Source organism: Drosophila albomicans, chromosome 3 (assembly GCF_009650485.2).
Source record: "Drosophila albomicans strain 15112-1751.03 chromosome 3, ASM965048v2, whole genome shotgun sequence".
In the NCBI taxonomy this organism is placed as follows: Eukaryota; Metazoa; Arthropoda; class Insecta; order Diptera; family Drosophilidae; genus Drosophila; species Drosophila albomicans.
Genome location: NC_047629.2, coordinates 3203582 through 3221526, shown reverse-complemented (window position 1 = coordinate 3221526; position 17945 = coordinate 3203582). Strand labels below are relative to the sequence as shown.

General features: G+C 33.3%; 2 protein-coding genes, 1 long non-coding RNA gene and 2 other non-coding genes across 6 annotated transcripts in view; 3 read left to right on the top strand and 2 right to left on the bottom strand.

Annotated features, from left to right (window-relative positions):
- Positions 1 to 17945, top strand: part of LOC117572673 (ecdysone receptor) — a 121872-nt gene that overhangs the window by 38717 nt on the left and 65210 nt on the right. The gene's annotated exons all lie outside the window — the stretch shown is intronic.
- Trnak-cuu (transfer RNA lysine (anticodon CUU)) lies at positions 988 to 1060 on the top strand. The gene has a single exon. It is a non-coding gene; the product is annotated as a tRNA-Lys (tRNA).
- Positions 1408 to 1480, bottom strand: Trnar-acg (transfer RNA arginine (anticodon ACG)). Its single transcript has one exon. It is a non-coding gene; the product is annotated as a tRNA-Arg (tRNA).
- Positions 8774 to 9114, top strand: LOC127565581 (uncharacterized). The gene is made up of 2 exons (XR_007954919.1): positions 8774 to 8873; positions 8932 to 9114. It is a non-coding gene; the product is annotated as an uncharacterized LOC127565581 (long non-coding RNA).
- LOC117571522 (uncharacterized) lies at positions 8987 to 10395 on the bottom strand. Its single transcript, XM_034253698.2, has 4 exons — positions 10192 to 10395; positions 9352 to 10017; positions 9175 to 9290; positions 8987 to 9113 (listed from the first exon to the last, which is right to left on the bottom strand). Exons 1-3 carry the CDS (start codon positions 10295 to 10297, stop codon positions 9280 to 9282), a joined length of 783 nt encoding a protein of 260 aa, XP_034109589.1. The 5' UTR covers positions 10298 to 10395; the 3' UTR covers positions 8987 to 9113; positions 9175 to 9279.

Genomic DNA, 17945 nt, shown 5'->3' with positions numbered 1-17945 from the left:
TCAAACACATGCTTCAGTTTTGTCTTTATCAATTTACCACTCAATTTTTGTTTCATAAATACCCTATTAAAAGAGCATAAAGTAGATGCCAAGCCATAAAAATAATAAACTAAATCAAGAGCAACAACAAATACAAATAGAAAACCAAATACAAGAAAGAAAGCGCCGGAATAAAATTCGCCATAAATAGTTGGCATTGTTGTTCTTTCTGCTGCAGTCGCCGGCGACGTCGACGTCGACGTTGCTGCCGCTGTCGCAGTTGGCGGAGCTGGCAGCAAAAGGGGTACACATGAAAACTATTGCGGTGGGTCAGGGTGAAATGAAATAGAAATCTATGAATAGTGTTGATAGAGCGCACTCTGAGTGTGTGAGTATATAGTAGTAAATGTGTGTGAGAGGTAAACACAATAAGTGCGATTGAGTGAGCGAATAAATGAATGAAATGCAAAAGTAAATTATAAACCAGACTGAAACTGATTAAAGCACATAGCACATGCAATTAAAATGCAACTACAACTATAATAAACGACGAGTACTCGAAGTGGGTGTCGAAGAGAGATGCACAAAGTGAGATAGAGATAGATAGAGAGAGAAGCAAATCGTGATTACTTGCACTTGTAGATAAGTTCACAATGGGGTCGTTACGCTAATCAAGCGCACGCCTCAGGTAATCAGTAGACATCGAATCAATTGTTTAGCCGCTAATGAGTTTGACCCAAATTCCAATAGAAAAGCCAAAGAAAATTCCCATCAAATAACAACAAAATATAAAACTAAATTGCGTATACGCGACGTGGCCTCATTTGAGGCCCACTGCCGCCCTTAACTCGCTTATATACAATTCTTAGGCGTAGGCGTTATTATTTATGCTTTTGCAGTATTTTGTTTATATAACGCCACTATTACAGAACTATTTTTATAGCACCCGTGTTGTAAATAGTTCTTGGCGTGCCTAGAAGCTGAATATTGGCCAGAAGGTAACCAAGTGCCCGGCTAGCTCAGTCGGTAGAGCATGAGACTCTTAATCTCAGGGTCGTGGGTTCGAGCCCCACGTTGGGCGAAGTCAACTTTTTGCTTTTTCTTTTTAAAATTGATAACATTTATCAAATATTTATACAAAATATAACTTGAAAGTTTTAAGAAAAACATTTATTTACGGAGAAATCTATTAGCCGGATGCTTATCCCGAGGGATACTTTTACCTATGCCGTTTGGTATACTTTGTAGAGTAATTTCACCTTTTTTTAGCCGAATACTTCCATTCAACTGACAAAAGTTGCTCTGGTAAGAATATCTGGCAAACATTTAAATATAAGATATAGAAACAGTTCAAATTCTGTTTGCTAGAGTTTTCTTTTAAATCGAAATATATTAAGATAATATGTAAAAAATTAAAAAAGAAACTTTCGATCCTGCCAGGAGTCGAACCTGGAATCTTCTGATCCGTAGTCAGACGCGTTATCCATTGCGCCACAGGACCGCTGAGAACATCGACAGAAAATAGATAATAATGGAAAAAGAACTTGCAACGCATTCTTTAAATATTACAAAATTGTTGCCTGAATCAGAACAGAATTATTTTTAAAACTTTTCCACAGAAAATGTAATTAAAAATTATAAACATTAAAGTAGCTAATAAATAATTGAAGGTAGACAGACAAAGCGAGAGAATGGCAAAAATGTGCGCAAACAGAAAATGAAGACCAAAGAGAACAGAACAAAAATGCAAAATTATAATAAACATAACAAAAAAAAAGCTCAAAAATGACAACGACACGTTTTTGCGCTTCGGCGAACAACAAAAAACAACAACAACAACAACAACAACAATAAAGCGACGACGACGAAGGCGACTTTGGTCTGTGTGAAAGTCGTTGGCGGGGTGTGTGCGAAAGGGGGGCGCGACAGCTTGCAATGTGGGCGTCAAAGTGAAGGCGGCGCGGCAGCAGACAGCACGTCAACAGCAGCAGCAAAGTAGCAACAACAACAAGTCAGCAGAACAATGGCAAAAAACAAAAATGAAATTGCCGAAAAGAAAAAAGACTACAAAACGAAACGAAACGAAATAAAACAGTAAAACCAAAATGGCCGGCGGGCTGCAATATTTTGAGAGTTTCGGGTGTTTTGGCGAGTACATACAGATGTATGTGGATGTCTATGTCTGGCAGAGCGAGAGAGAGAGAGAGAGCGAGCTAGAAAGAGATACAGACAGAAGTGAGTGAGACGTAACGAACGACTGACTGAGCTTGAAGCAACATTTAAATGAAATTAGAATGAGAGTCATGAACAACAATTTTTCGTTTTTTTTTTGGGCTGCATTCACTTGCTGTCTGGCTAGTTGAGGTGGCCCACGACAGTTGAATATCTCAAATTGTATACAGTATATTTTCGCTTTCGCATGACACAGATAGGAGACACACACACACACTCAACTGCTATGTACTCACACCGACAATAGCAAAAGCCCAGACTGAGGGGGATAAGCGAGAGCAAAGACGTCGTCTGTCTGCTGTCGTCATATTGCCTCTAGCCCTGACCCTAATTTTTGGGTAAACAAACATTTCGTTCAGTCTCAATTTTTCTTGATTTTTGTTGTTGTTGTTCCTTTTTTCACTTTTGTTCTGTCATTGCGACACCGACACCCAACACCGAAAGCGTTTCTCAACAATCGAGAAAGACAGAGATAGAGACAGATACAGAGACAGAGAGAGCGAAGCAGGCATATCTTTGAAGCCCTTATCTGCCTAATCGCTATTCCACAATGCCCAACATCGTCTGACTGTTCACACTGTGAATGAACTGCGTTGCGGTTGCTGTTGCGGTTGCGGTGTATGAATTGTTTAGAATCGGAATCGGAATCTGAATCAGAATCTTTGCTGAAATAAGGTGTCAACGCTCGACGGTCAACCAGGTTTTTTTTCTTCTTTTTGCTGCTGCTTTTTTTTGTGGCTAAATACTCAGTCAGCCTCAAACTAGCACATTGACCCATTAATACAAATTTGCTTCGTGTATATGTTGTATACTCTATGTTTAGCTAGAGTTGAAAAGGTATTGAAAGAGGGATGAAACACATTTCACTCAAAAAATATATGAGACTATAATATACTTATTATCTATATAGTATTGTTGGTATATTTGTAAAAAAAAAGACTGCAAGTTGGAAAATGTCTGATTATGCATATAAAATTAAACTCACTACATACAAATAAAATAAATTAAATTTAAACTTTGTATGAGATATCAGTATAAAACAAAATTCGAAATGTTAATTTAAAATTCTTCTTATTATTACAAAAGTCTATATTAAATTTAATATATTAGAGAATTATATATTTTGTTAATGTATGCTTTGAGAAATATATACTGCAGATAAGAAAATATCTGTTAAAAATTAATCTAGGGAACTAAAAAAATTTATTGAAATTACAAATAAATAAAATTAACGAACATTCAAAATTTAATTTAAATTTGTATCTCAATTGTTCAGAATGAATTAAATATATATTAATTTATAAGTACATACATTCAGTTTACTACAAAAGAAAAAAAAACTTTTAAAAAGTATAGAGTATTTGCTAGTCTCTGTAAAGTTTTGGCAATGCAATTGTTTCCCTATTTTATACATTTGCATTGTTTTTATTTGTTGGTGTTGTATTTGTTCTAAGCAACTTTTGGTTTCTTTTTATGGTCGATGGCATAATTTAATTATATTTGTATTTTTGTGATCTTTTCGTATTATGACTTTTTCCCATTTCTATGCCAAAATGTTGAGAGTTCATTGTGCAGCGCATTTTATTTATTTCACTTTTGTCATGTGACGCACACGAAGCAGACAGCTGTTTAGATATTCCATGAAATTTAGCAGTGCGATGTTATTGAACTTGCTGCAACTGAATTCGAGTCTCTTGCTTTCTGTATCTGTAGCTGTTGCTGTAGCTGTATCTGTATCTGTAGCGGTATCTGACTGTCTGTGTATCTGTGAAATACGCATTTTGAACCTCTTATATGGATGATTGAATTTTTATGATGCCGTTTGTCAATGCTGATTTATTTGCTCAATTCGTATTGCAAATTTTTTATTGAAAATTGAAAAATGGTTGCCAGCAGAATTTGATTATCGCTATCTCTCTCTCTCCCTCTCTATACTTCTTTTTTCACGTCTCTGACATTTACACAAGTGTGAAGTAAAGTCTCGCCCCTGCCCAACCCACCTAATGATTAAATAAATATTTTATGAACTTCGGTCTGCGATAAACTTTAAAAGTTATCTACAGTCGTCAAAAGTCAATTTCAATAAATTTGAAAAACTAGCGAAAATAAAATTTGAATTTAAAATAAGCCTAAAGTTAAGTGATGATTTTTAAATATGAAATTAAACAAGTAAAATTATACTAAATGAATATATTGCGAAAAATACCAAAATATACCATAAGCTTTATTCGGTATATCGCTTCTACATTCAAAATTTCATTTTCTCTAGATCATTTTTTGCTTCCTCGTCTGGACAATCAAATTTCTAGCACAACTTGGATTTGCCTTGATGATTATTATAATCATATTTACTTTTTCTTTTGTATTTAATTTGAGGGAAAGAGTGAGAGAAAGTGAAAGTGAGTGTGAGTGTGAGAGAAAGAGAGCTCGAGAGCTTTTGTGCTGTTGCCCTATGGTATTGTTATTGTTCAATTTGGCACATTGTAAACATTTTAATAGCTAATTCCATTTGTTGTGCTCATTATTTGTTGGCCTGGTTCCTGGTTCATTTTTTTGCAGCTAAGCAAACGGATAGCTAAAGAATTTCAGCAAATACACTCGCACAGCCAACGAAATATCTGCATAAATGAGGCCATTATCTCAAGGTCGTTTTCAATTACTTTCGGTTAGGTTCGGTGCGTTTTTTTTTTGTTTTTTGTATTATTTTCGTTGTTGTGTCGTTGTAGTACTTTATTGAGGCACCCACATGCTTTCGAAATCGCTTTCGCTTTTTTCTGTTTGTGTTTGTGTTTTTGTTGCTATTGCGATTTTTTGCGAATAACCTTGATAAACTATTTTTATCAGTCAGACAAATGGGGCCAATGGCAAACGCCAGCCTGTTGCCCATTTGTTTGGGGTTAGTGTGCCAATTAACGATTAGATTTCTCTGTTCTCTGTTCTCCGTTCTCTGCTCTCTTGTGTATTTTGCCATATATCTATCTATGTATACACGTTAGTGGGTTATTGGAATGGAACCAACAATTTTGAGATGCTTCTGATGGAAGCGGTAAACAAATTATCTATGCAAATCGTATGCAAAGCATTCGACGAAATGTGCAAAATGCGTAATAAAATTGTGTAAAAAATGTGGGTAGTGCTGAAGTGGTTGAAGAAGCAGGGAATCGAATGTTGACCAGACTTTGTTCTATCTATAAATAATATGAATTTTTCGAATGCAATTGATATTTGCGTAGTGGATGACGCCGATACTGAGAGAACAATGCAAGAGACTACGTCACATAGTTTTCATGTAAAAACATTTCTCTTTTCTCTAGGCGGGGGAGTGAGAATCGAATTGTCAACAGTGACAACAATTAAAACACTTGACAATCGTTCGAGGATGCGGGTAATCGAATGACGTTGTTCAAACAGTTAGCCCTGACCCAGTAATTGTTTGCTGTAGAAACTGTGGGCTAAAAATGAAAGGCTAAACTTGACTGCAGAACACAAAGCTTGTTGTGGTATAAATAACAGCTTATAATTAGCTAAGGATGAGAAATTACCTAAAAGGATATGGAGTGTCAATAAAAATAGTAAGAAAAGAATGGAATATATTAGAAGATTGAGAAAAGAAAACAAGTCTAATGTGCACAACTGTGAGAAGCCCGACAGTGATTGACATTTTGCTAAATATACTGTACACAGACACTGAAAATATACCACTAATATTTTGATACCCGCTACCCATAGGGTAGAAGGGTATTATAACTTTGTGCCGGCAGGAAATGTATGCAACAGGTAGAAGGAGGCATCTCCGACCCTATGAAGTATATATATTCTTGATCAGCGTCAACAGCCGAGACGATCTAGCCATGTCCGTCTGTCCGTCTGTGTGTCTGTCCGTCTGTCCGTATGAAACATTGGATCTCAGAGACTATAAGAGATAGAGCTCTAATTTTTTTTCGACAGCATTTGTTATGTTTGCACGCAGATCAAGTTTATTTCAAATTTTTGCCACGCCCACTTCCGCCCCCGCAAATCAAAAAAATCGAATAACAAGCCTAATTTTAAAGATGCGAATTTTGGTATATACAATAAATACTAGGGTAGTTATGATTCGGGAAAATTTGGTTGCGATCAGTTAAAAATTGTGGAAGCTATTAAAGAAATACTTTTGTATGGGCAAAAACGCCTACTTACTAGGGGTCTGAGTTGCTTTGGCCGACAATCTGGCACATTGTGCCGTCTAAGGTATATTTTGAATGGTGTACTATATCGATATACCAAACATACCATTTGGTATATTTTTAGTATTTTTGGTATATTTTGAAAATGATACCGCAATATTTTGCCTTTATTAAAAATGGGTAGCGGGTATCTCACAGTCGAGCACACTCGACTGTAACTTTCTTACTTGTTAGTATATATATACTACACAGGCTTACCGAAAGTAAACTAGAACCGAATAAATGTACTTATACCGAAATGACGATATATACTGAATAAGAATTATGTTCAAAACGAACCAGTGAGATAGAATTTCGAAGAACTCTGTTTTTAGGAAATTACTACATACATTTCCACTTACAAGTATATCACTTTCTTCCTTCTGTCTATAATAGCAGAATAATATTAGCACAATTTTATAGTACTTTTCTATGAGTAGTATATTTCTTCAGTAATGGATTACAAAACACGTTAAAATTCATACAATGAATTAAATCAAACTGACATTTGATTTACTAAGTCAGAGAATATTTGGACTTCTTGATGTCTAACACAATCTAAGCTTGACTTTACAGTGTGTAATACTATAATACTTCTATACATATGTATATATGTATGTACTTATCTGATTGCCATTTGATAAACGTTTTAATAATCATAACAGACAAAATATTTCGGTATTTTCAATCGATATGATATTCTGTCTTCTTCCTTAAATCTTAGAAAAAATATTCAAAAATATTTCTTAAATGAATCATTTTGAGAATTTTAAACTTTAATGTTCTGTTTTATTTATTTAACATAAAATTTGCGCTTTGTTATCTCTTGTTTCGGGCTTCTTATGTGCATTATTGCTTAATGTATTGAAGTCTACGGACCTCATTAGGTTGACTTGGGGCACAATCAGCGCTAATCGTGAAGCCCCGAAAAAATGCCAACTGTCGTACAGTAAATACAATGGAAGTGCATTTAAATGGTAATAAATCTAAATTAACAAAGTGACAATAAAAAACAAAATACGAAATACAAAATACAAAATAAAACCGCTTTCCAGACGGGCAAATGACCCAAAAAATATAACGACAACAACAACAAAAAAGAAGGCGACATAAAATATAAAAAAATAAAATGAAATGAAATGGAATCAAATAAAAAAGTGAAATACAGTTGAAAGCGCAGTTCGCGCACACAAACGCAAATACAAACACAAATACAAATGCAAACACAAATGCAAAACAAACATGGCGTCTGTCAATATGTGCAAATAAAATGCAAAAAGAGCGTAACAGGAGATGGTGAAAGAGTGCGAGAACAAGAGTGTGGGGAAGGGTACGAAGAGGAGGAGGAACGGGTAGGGGAAGGGGAAGGGAGGGAGGCGCAGCTAGCAGTTAACCTTGAGCCGGCGACTGATTACAAAATTGCACCGATAACTGCCAGTGACCCCAGCGCCCAATGAATGGGCGCAAAACGCAGAAAGCAAAAGCAGAACTCAGCTCCACTCAACTGGAGTGAAGTGTGAGCAATGAATGCAGAAAGAGAGAGAGTGAGAGAGAGCGGTGGTGGGAGAGTAGAAGAGTGGGAGGATTCGCACTAAGAACGACAACACAAAAAATAACTGCGACTCTGACTCTGACTCTGCTGGCTGTGTTGATAAGTCATCGTCATCGTCATCGCTTCGTTTCCTGACCAACATCGCCAGATGTTTGCACTCTGTCTTGGAGCGCAGTAAATGCAAACTGTTTGATTTGGATTTGATTGGGATTTTAAGGCTAATTGATCGACAGGCACTAATACTCTAGATGTCAGACCAACTGATAGCAGTATTATTACACTTTGAAAACTCATTTAAAAATAAAACTACATGAGCACGAAAATACACCAAATATGTCACAAAAGAAAATGTATCAAATTAACTGTAATTACAATTGATAAATTCGATTAATAATTTAGCAACTAGAACTAGAAGAACGTTAAGAGCTACAAGTATAAAATTCTAGTTTTCAATTTTAAAAATATCTAAAAAAAATAAAAGGGGAAGCCTTCAATCATCGTTTTGAGATTATTATAACTCAAATTCAAGTATTTTAGTATTATTTTTAGTGTGTATATGTTACATACCAAAGTTAAGACAAAGTAAAAATAAAAATAAGTAGTCTTAATCTTGTTAACATATTTCCTGAAAATTTGATTGCGACTTGATACAAATTGTTGTATTTTAGAAATATTTTTGTATAATTTGAACTGCATGGTATATTATGAATATACCTATAATATAGCCTTTGGTATGTTTCAGTGTTTTATATTTATATTTTAGGAATAATTTAACTTACTGTAACTTACTTGTTTCTCTATGTAGCAATGAAATGTAAGTCAGTTCGAAATATGAAAACTTTCATAAAATAGTTACTTTAGTTGTTTCTTTATTTTACAAAATTGGACTTGATGAAACCTAGAAGGTAATTCAGTATTTTTGAACTTTTGTAAGCAACTCCTATAAGTCCTAATCTCTTGCAGCTTTTACAAAGTATATCGACGAATTTTATTGATGAGAAGCATTTGGTTTTGAAATTTAAGTTGATTTATTATTGCAATTCAATGGAGACAAATTGCAGCAAATTGCCAAGTATGCTGCATAAATATACATATAAATAATTGTTAAAAATTTACGCTGTACAGTCCATTTATTTTGAGTAATTCTATTTCGAAGGGAAAGGTGTTAATTGAGAATCTTTATAATCTTTACCATTATAAGCTTACCAAATAAAATCCCTTTTGTGCTGTAATTTTTATGGAATCTTCAAGAAGCAACTTTTTGGGACATATTTAAGACGGAAAAATTCCCAGCAATATTGTCTTGGGAAGTTAGATCATGCCTAAAGTGTGTATAGCATAAAAATAAAGAAATATTGGTTATATATAAAGCTTGGAAGATACCCTGTAATTTGGCCAATTGCTCTGTAGTCATCACAATCGGAGGAAATCGGTCCGAATCGCCATTAAAGACCAATTTTGGATCAGCTATAGGTCCCATATAACACTTGCGCATCTTGAGATATTGAACCCAAACGTTCAAGGATTTATCTGACGTTTCAAAATCCTGTCCTCCGGCTGTTCGTGAACCGATATCGATATCAAGATCTCCCTCGTTGACAAATACCTGACGTGTCAGGTGGATGTGACGATTGGTGATGTATATGTTCGATGGCTGCTGATCCTGCACACGTTGTGCCAGTCCCTGAATCTGTTGATCCTGAAGCACAGTGCGCATAAAATTCTCACTGATCAAATGCAGATTACAATCCCGCAAATCCTGCATCGATTGCTCCAATCCGCAGTTCTTTTCGCGCAATGCTTTTAGCTGAGAATCTAATTGCATTTTGTCCTGTTCGTAGAGCTTAAGAGTCTTCTCCCACTCTTCGTTGAGCACTCGAATATCTGAGTTGCGCTCCTTAAATGCGATTTTGGCGCTCAGATAACGTTCAGATAATTCAGTAAACTTGGATAATGCATAGATGCATGCAAAGATCCAGAAGAAGTGCAAATAAACATCAATTGAACTAGTTTTGCAACTCTCCGAAAGCGTTTCCTGAAGTTCGTTGTCTAGCGTTGAATTATCCATGGCCAGCGGAATCATTGTGGATATGTTTCAATATGTCGATGAGGATGTGCTCGTATTAATGTGGGAAATTGTATATGAGTTCAATAATCTTAATAGTGTTAGGTGTACATATTGTGTGTCTCATAGCCTGCTTGATGTTGCTCTTTAACACTTACCAGATTTGGGTTCATTCTGTACCCCAATGAAATGATAATAATGAAAGACCAGCCATACAACTATGGTCAATCCCAAGCATATTATCCAATTGGCAGTGCCCCGCATCTTAGCGGAAGGCTAAAACAGTTAAGATGTGAGTGACTTGTAAGAATTTTGTGTTTAGCTCAAAGTTTTGTGATTCTACTTTTTTGAATTTTGTACAGTAATTCAAGAGCAATGCTTACTCAATATTTGTTACTGATATTTCAGAACAAAACGATTCAGGAAGCTACCGCTAAAATATTCCAGATTTATAGAACCAAAACAAAAAATACTGACATATACCACGAGCTTTATTTGGTATAATGAGATACTACTACATTGCAATACATTTTAAAACTCAAACAAACACTATATAATTATATAACAATTTTAAATCTATTGTTTCATTTTATTTTTTTAAAGTGATAGAAAATTCAAACTAATTTTAATTAATATATAAATATTATATTTTAAGTGAAACAAATTTATTTAAATTAGTAATCATATTAAAATTACCTATCAATATTAATTTAAGTTCAGTAATGCGAATAATAATTTTATTTATTTTGCATAAAAATTGTATTTGCTTTAAAGCTTAATTTAATGATTCAACTAGTTTGGTCATTTATGCACAGAAGGAAAAAACGTGGTAAAATCAAAAATAATATTGAATTAAGATTGTTTGTATGAAAAGAATGATTATGAAAATTATGATTACAAAAAAAAAGTAGATTGCACAATCTTGAAATTCAAGATTATAATCTTGTTTCAAGAATGGAAAAGACCAAGACCAACGAACACACAGAACAACAACAACACCAGAAATTAGGTGCTAATTTTAATGGAAGGGAGCTCCAAAATTTTAAAAAACAAGAACACAATAATTTCCTTTTCAAGATCGAAAAGTTGGTAAATCAAGATTTGCAATCTTCTTTTTAATCTAGAATAAAAAAATTCTTGAATCAAGATTTTAATCTTAAAATAAGATGTTTTTAATCTTCAAATGCAAACTTGACAATAAAATCTTGATTAAAGATTTTTCCAATCGAAAAAGTCTTAAATCAAGATTTTTTCAATTTTGATTGTTTTCTCTCTGTGTACCATTTTATTTTAATGGAGTATGAGACATTCTTATATCTTAGTTGTAAAGCTCTCAATATTTGTTTCCATCAGCCGAAAGTTAATTAATGACCTGACTGTGTAATTTACTCTTTCCCTCTTAAACGATACTATCAAGTGGTATTAAAATACGAAGAAGCAAAAACAATATTTTGCAGTTAGACTATCCCCAAAGTGCTTGATTTTCTTGGAGGCCATTGAATTTCTAATATGCTCGACTAGAAGATAGCCTATATCAATGTATCGACAAGATTGCGTATATAAAAAAAGAATGAAATGAAATCATTCGCCTTTGTTATTGCAATAAATATAAATATTAAAAGTAGCTCACGTAATTGAGTGACTAATAAACGAACAATTTTCTTATTCGTCATTAGCTGTATACATCCTACACGATGCACGTACAGGGTATTTCAAAAGAGTGCTGGCGACATGTCCCGACCCAATTAGTGTTCACTTTTATGCAAAATCCAGACTTGTATAAACTTTTATTAGGATAAATTTGTTGCGTCGCGTGTTAATCAGAAATTGCGATAACTCATTGGCCAGACACCCCTTACACTCTCCTTCCCTCATAAATGCATAAAAAGTGGTTTTGGGGAACATTTTTATTTGGCAATTTTTCTGTTTGTTGTGGCTTAATAATTGCATTTTATTATTATTAGCTGTTGTTTTAGACAGTCTTTGGATAAGTGGGTGCTTCTGTTGTGTGTGTGTGTGGTTTTTCCAACACTTTGTTGATTTAATTAGGTAAAACTTTGTGGCGCACAAAACATCAAAATGAGTAACAACCACAGCGACAAGTCGTTCATTGAACTGGCGGCAACTAAATAATTATGAATCTCAATATGAGTGTGAAAAGGTGTGATAAAGGGATCAGCAAGAAACGAGAAAGGGAAAGGGAAAGGGAAAGGGGGAGACAGGGCAAAGGCAACATTTGCGACCTTTGTTAAAATGGCTCAGAGACGTAGGTACAATACGAATAAGCACGATTATTTACATATTCGTACTCGTATTAACTCAAATGATTCATTTGTTTTTTTTTGTACAAACACGCGGCGTGTGCATATAAAAAACAACTTAACTTTTTATGAAGGTTACGACAACAGCTGCAGCTGTATTCATGAAAGTAGCGGCGAGGATATTGCTTTCGATAATTATCAAGATTGTTGCTAATACGATTGTAAGTGCAATTATAATTAGCTGTGAAAAATTGTAAAATTTGCACTATCGATAATTTTGTGGAATCGAAATAAACTATCAATTGTGTTGAATATATCCGTCAAACATTTGAATATACATTAAAGCATCTGTTAATATCAATAACTAATCAAGCATCGGTAATATTACTTTCGATAATTATCAAGATTGTTGCAGTTATGATTGTAAATGGAATTATAATTACCTGTGACATTTGCACTATCGATAATTTTGTGGAATCGAAATAAACTATCAATTGTGTTGAATATATCCGTCAAACATTTGAATATTCATTAAAGCATCTGCTAATATCGATAACTAATCAAGCGTCGATAATATTACTTTCGATAATTATCTAGATTGTTGCAGTTATGATTGTAAATGCAATTATAATTAGCTGTGAAAAATTGTGACATTAGCACTATCGATAATTTTGTGGAATCGAAATAAACTATCAATTGTGTTGAATATATCCGTCGAACATTTGAATATTCATTAAAGCATCTGATAATATCGATAACTAATCAAGAATCGATAATATTGCTTTCGATAATTATGAATGTAAATGCAATTACAATTAGTATTGAAAAATTGTGACATTTGCACTATCGATAATTTTGTGAAATTCTATCCTATTGTGTTATTATCGAACAATTGAATGGGGATTAATGCAATTGCAAATATCGATACCTAAGATAACCTTGAACTATTGTTAACAAATAAGCAACATAGAGTATTTAATAACTATTAACGGAAGCATTTTTACTGAAAATATTGTTTTAGATTCTTATAAAGATTTTAGCGAAATTTTTATGATAGATAATCATCTTCAATCGAAATCAACGAATATCGATGGGTAGTTTTATAATTGCATATTTTCGTAATATCGCTTTTGGTAAAGTATCTACTACTATCGATAACTAATAAATTTATCGGGTTTATTTATTGTATTACAGAAAATAGTTATTATCAATGTTATCGGTCAACACTCTTTCATAGACTTTATCAATAGTTTATCTTTCTATTAGTTAAGTTTTTCAATGCATATTTAATTTTTCCTATCCGCATCTCCCCATACAAATTGCTCTTGAAATAGTTGTCGAAATATAAAACGCATCGAATTAAAGCAGCCAACTGAAAACTTAATTAATTGTTGACTTGAACGCATTTAAATAAGTGACTTTAGTTGACAAATAAATGGAATATTTACATGCACTTCACCCCGACTCTTCAACAGCTGATTAAATATGTGCAATTTTAAAAATAAATTACAACACATTGTGGTGCAAAAAGAGCCAGAGCAATGTATATTCGACTATGGGTGGATTATGGTCGATGGGTGGATGGGTGGATGGAATAGCTGATTAAACGACGCAGATTGTGTGTGACAAGTGCAGTGAAGTGCGTGGCGATTTCAGTTGTCCTTGCCACCACGCGTGCTGCATGCAACGTATTGTGGCCCAGCCACGCCCACAAAAACACCACAGATTCTAAACTATTTTGATCCATGCTCCAAAAGGGCGTTGAGCCGCAGTTCCTCCTCTCTCTCTCTTTTTCCTTATTGTGGGTGGCGACGCGTGTTGTGGATTTATGCAGTTTGTTCCTGCTGCTGATTGTGGACCTTGTTCCTGATCCTGTAATCCGATGCCAAAGGGGTTCTTTAGAACAGATGTGTAAACAAGTGCAACAGCCATTGCAATGTAAACTAGAAATGAATTTTGCCGTGCAACAGGCGGTTGCTACGTGTGGCACGTGTGTTCTGCTATCGATGACAGCTTAGAAAACGAGGGGAGAGAAGAGGGAAGAGCGTGTTGGGGCCACGCCCCAATGGAGCGATGTTTAATATGCAATCGTTGATTTCTAGTGTCGCGTTGTCGGTTTCCATTACCATCTGATTTCTCAGAGGCGTCCGCCACACTTTATTATATTCGTTCTTGTCGGACTCAATACCCTGTAAAGGCAGCTTGCGAAAGGTATATTGATGTAAAGCAAAAAGTAAATGACTATAAAAACGTTATGAATAACTATCTGTTTTATTTACTTTCCAATATTATATATTGTACATAGTTAGTTAATAATAATGCAAATAAGAAAGCTACAGTCGAGTGTGGTCGACTGCGTGATACCCGCTACCCATTATAAAAATATGCCAAATTAATATACTGAAATATACTAAAATATACCAAATGATATTTTCGGTATATCGATATAGTACCACATTCAAGAAATACCAAAGAGTACAAAACATACTAGATTGCCAACAAATACAACTACCGAAAAAATACTAAAATACTAATCATATATTTGGTATATCGTACTACTCGGTATATCGATATAGCACTCCATTCATAATAGACCATATAGTAAAAAATATACCAGATTATCAACCAGTACTAGTTGCAAAAATATTAAAGTATACCGAGTCGTAACTTTTGTATACAACACTACATACAAAATATACCATATAATACAAAATATACCAAACTTATGGAAAAATACAGCATATCTGCTAGTCTATCAAGCTCAATTTGGCACATCCACATGTTGATATCCATCTGTCAATATGCTTTTTACTCGTTTTCTGACTGAAATTGTCAGATTGAATGAAAGAATGTCACGCAAGGTGGCATTAACATTAAATAATAATAATAAAAATAATAATAATGGCAATCGCAATGACAATAACAATAACAATAGTCGCAATAATACGTATGCTGCATATTTAATGTTGCTGCATATGAATATAAATCTAAATCAAGATCGGAACTGTGTTGTCAACGGAGGGGGCCAAAGGGGAAGTTGATGACAGGAGGCTTAAGAACGGACACGGCATCATATAAATTATTTCAATCAAATTCCAGACAGACTAAATATCAGTCAGACAGTATTTGTGAAGCTTTCAAGCTGCACGTCTGGCCAAATAACGAATACGAATATACTGAATGTATGTACACATACTAATATAAATTATATAGTATATTATAGTAGAAGCTTTTAATATGGGTGCCGAGGAAATTTCATAATTTTTGAATGGGGTTCGTCAATTTTAAACTTATTCGACAATATTATTTAACTCATTTTTATTATTATAGTTTATAATATTATTATTTTACAACTTTAATTAATTTTGTTTTATTTGGGATTTTTTAAATTGCTCAATTCTAATTTGATATGGAATTTCTCTCACTATCTTCAATAATTATAACTTTTGACAAAACTGTTTTCTGTTTGTTATGATATACATATATAGTATACATTTTCAACATTTGTTTCTAAGTTTATATAAATACTTTTCTTATCAATATGCTCAATTCTAATTTGTTCTATTATGGAATTATTTTCATATTTCTCTTACTATGTTTATTGCCTTTTGTGTTCTATTCTATATAATAAAAATGTATTTTAGTTTGATGTTTTGCAAATATGTATATCTATATGCATTTCTAATGTGTTCTATTATTTAATTCAAATTGTTTCCTCTAATCGTATAGTTTGTCAACAATATTCAGCTAAAACCACATTTATATCTATTGGAAATTATATGGTATTTGCTTTTAAAATGATTCTTTTTCTTCTGTGTCACTGTACACAACATGTTCTATAATATAGTCAACTATGTTGTTGAATAGATTTTTATTTTATTATTACACATATTATCACATTTATTTTTGTTGGCATCTCGTCAACTGTCGACTCGTTGAGTGTCGCAATTTTCAATTTGAATTTGCATTTTGCATTTAAGTTTATGTGTCGCCGTTGACACGAGAAACGTGCACAAATAATAAAGTTATCAGACGGCTGGCTCTCTAAATTATAATGCATAAAAATGTGCGCACTGCTTAACAGATGTCAACTGCTCTACATAAGGGAAGTTGTTATTGCAGCAGCAGCAAGAGTAAATCCCAAGAAATTCTCTTCCTGCTGCAGTCTATAGAATGTTGTAATCTAACTATAATAACCTCTGGGATTATCACTCGATTGAGCCACAGCTTGATGCAATTTTCACACATTTTCCTCTTGTTGTTATCAGCTCGATATGCAAATTAGGGGAGGGCTAAAAGGGAGAGCACGCGCTTCGAGCGTGAAAATTATGGCCAAGGTTTTTCTTATTGTTGGAAAACACAAAACGTTTAACAAGTTGAGAATTGCTGTTAATTTTAGATGTTTCATATATTATAATCGAAATCCGGTTCAATTTTAGTTATAATCTTAATATTCTCTAATGATCTCAAATTAAACTAATTAATTGCATTTTATTTGTATCTTTTCAGGTTAGTTGCAGCTTGTTGTTTACATTATTGCTGGTAAATATAATAAATATAAGCTACAATTTATATACATATATGAAGACATACACATATCGATAACTTTATCGAAGCTCAACCAACCAATCTATTGCGTCCCCTCAAATTGTCTGTGGATGCAACGCAAACGACAAGACAGTCATAAAAAGACATGAAAATAAATTGCACTGATAAAAAGCAATTGAAATGTCAATATGCAATAAAGAAAATAAAAAAAGTTTACTAAAAACCAACTACATAAGGCAACAAAAACATAAAATGACAGTAACAAAAGCCAAGTGAAAAATGCACGCACATAAAAATTGAAATTGAAATTAAAATTGAAATGGAAAAAAGAAAAAGAAAAAGAAAAGAGAAGAAATGTGACAACAAAATGTTTCAAAGCTGACGGTCAATTGTTGATGACCCCACTTTACTTTACTTTACTTTTCTCCCCTCCTTCGGAAACAGACGTTTTCTGATTCTGATTTCAGAAAGAATTTTCAAAAATTTCATTGATAAGCACTAAAATGTTTTTTCAAGTGGCCAGTAGCAATGACAAAGTCAAAATTATCGTTTATGAAGTGGTAGTATATTTTTGAGATACGAAGTAAAATAATATGCTAATAGCATAGAACGATAATTTTCAAGTGCATTTTCCCTAATCAGTGCAACTGAAGTACTTGAAAATAATTAATCTAATAATGCTTGGGGTTATTATATGTGAATTATGTTTAATCGATTATTACGTCATTTATTAAAATAAAAAACATAAGGGATATTTAGATAGCTTCTTTACAGTAGATTAGGCAAAGGAGTTATTTTTAAATTTTTCTTTAAAGATTATTAGTGATCTTTATATCAAATATTCAATTAACTTTATAGAGCATATTTAATTTTGGACGATATATTTATCCGTTTTTTGTGTATTTTGTGTAAAACATAATTAATTTTATTGCTTATATTTATTAAATAAATTCAGTCAAGTCCTAGTATAGTATTTTTAGGCAATTCTATTATTCACTCTCCTAATCCGATTACTAGAATAATTTCAATTCTAATTTTTTAAAAATTCGATTTTTAAATAATTGCAATTAGAAATCTTCTATAAAAATATATGTATAATGAAC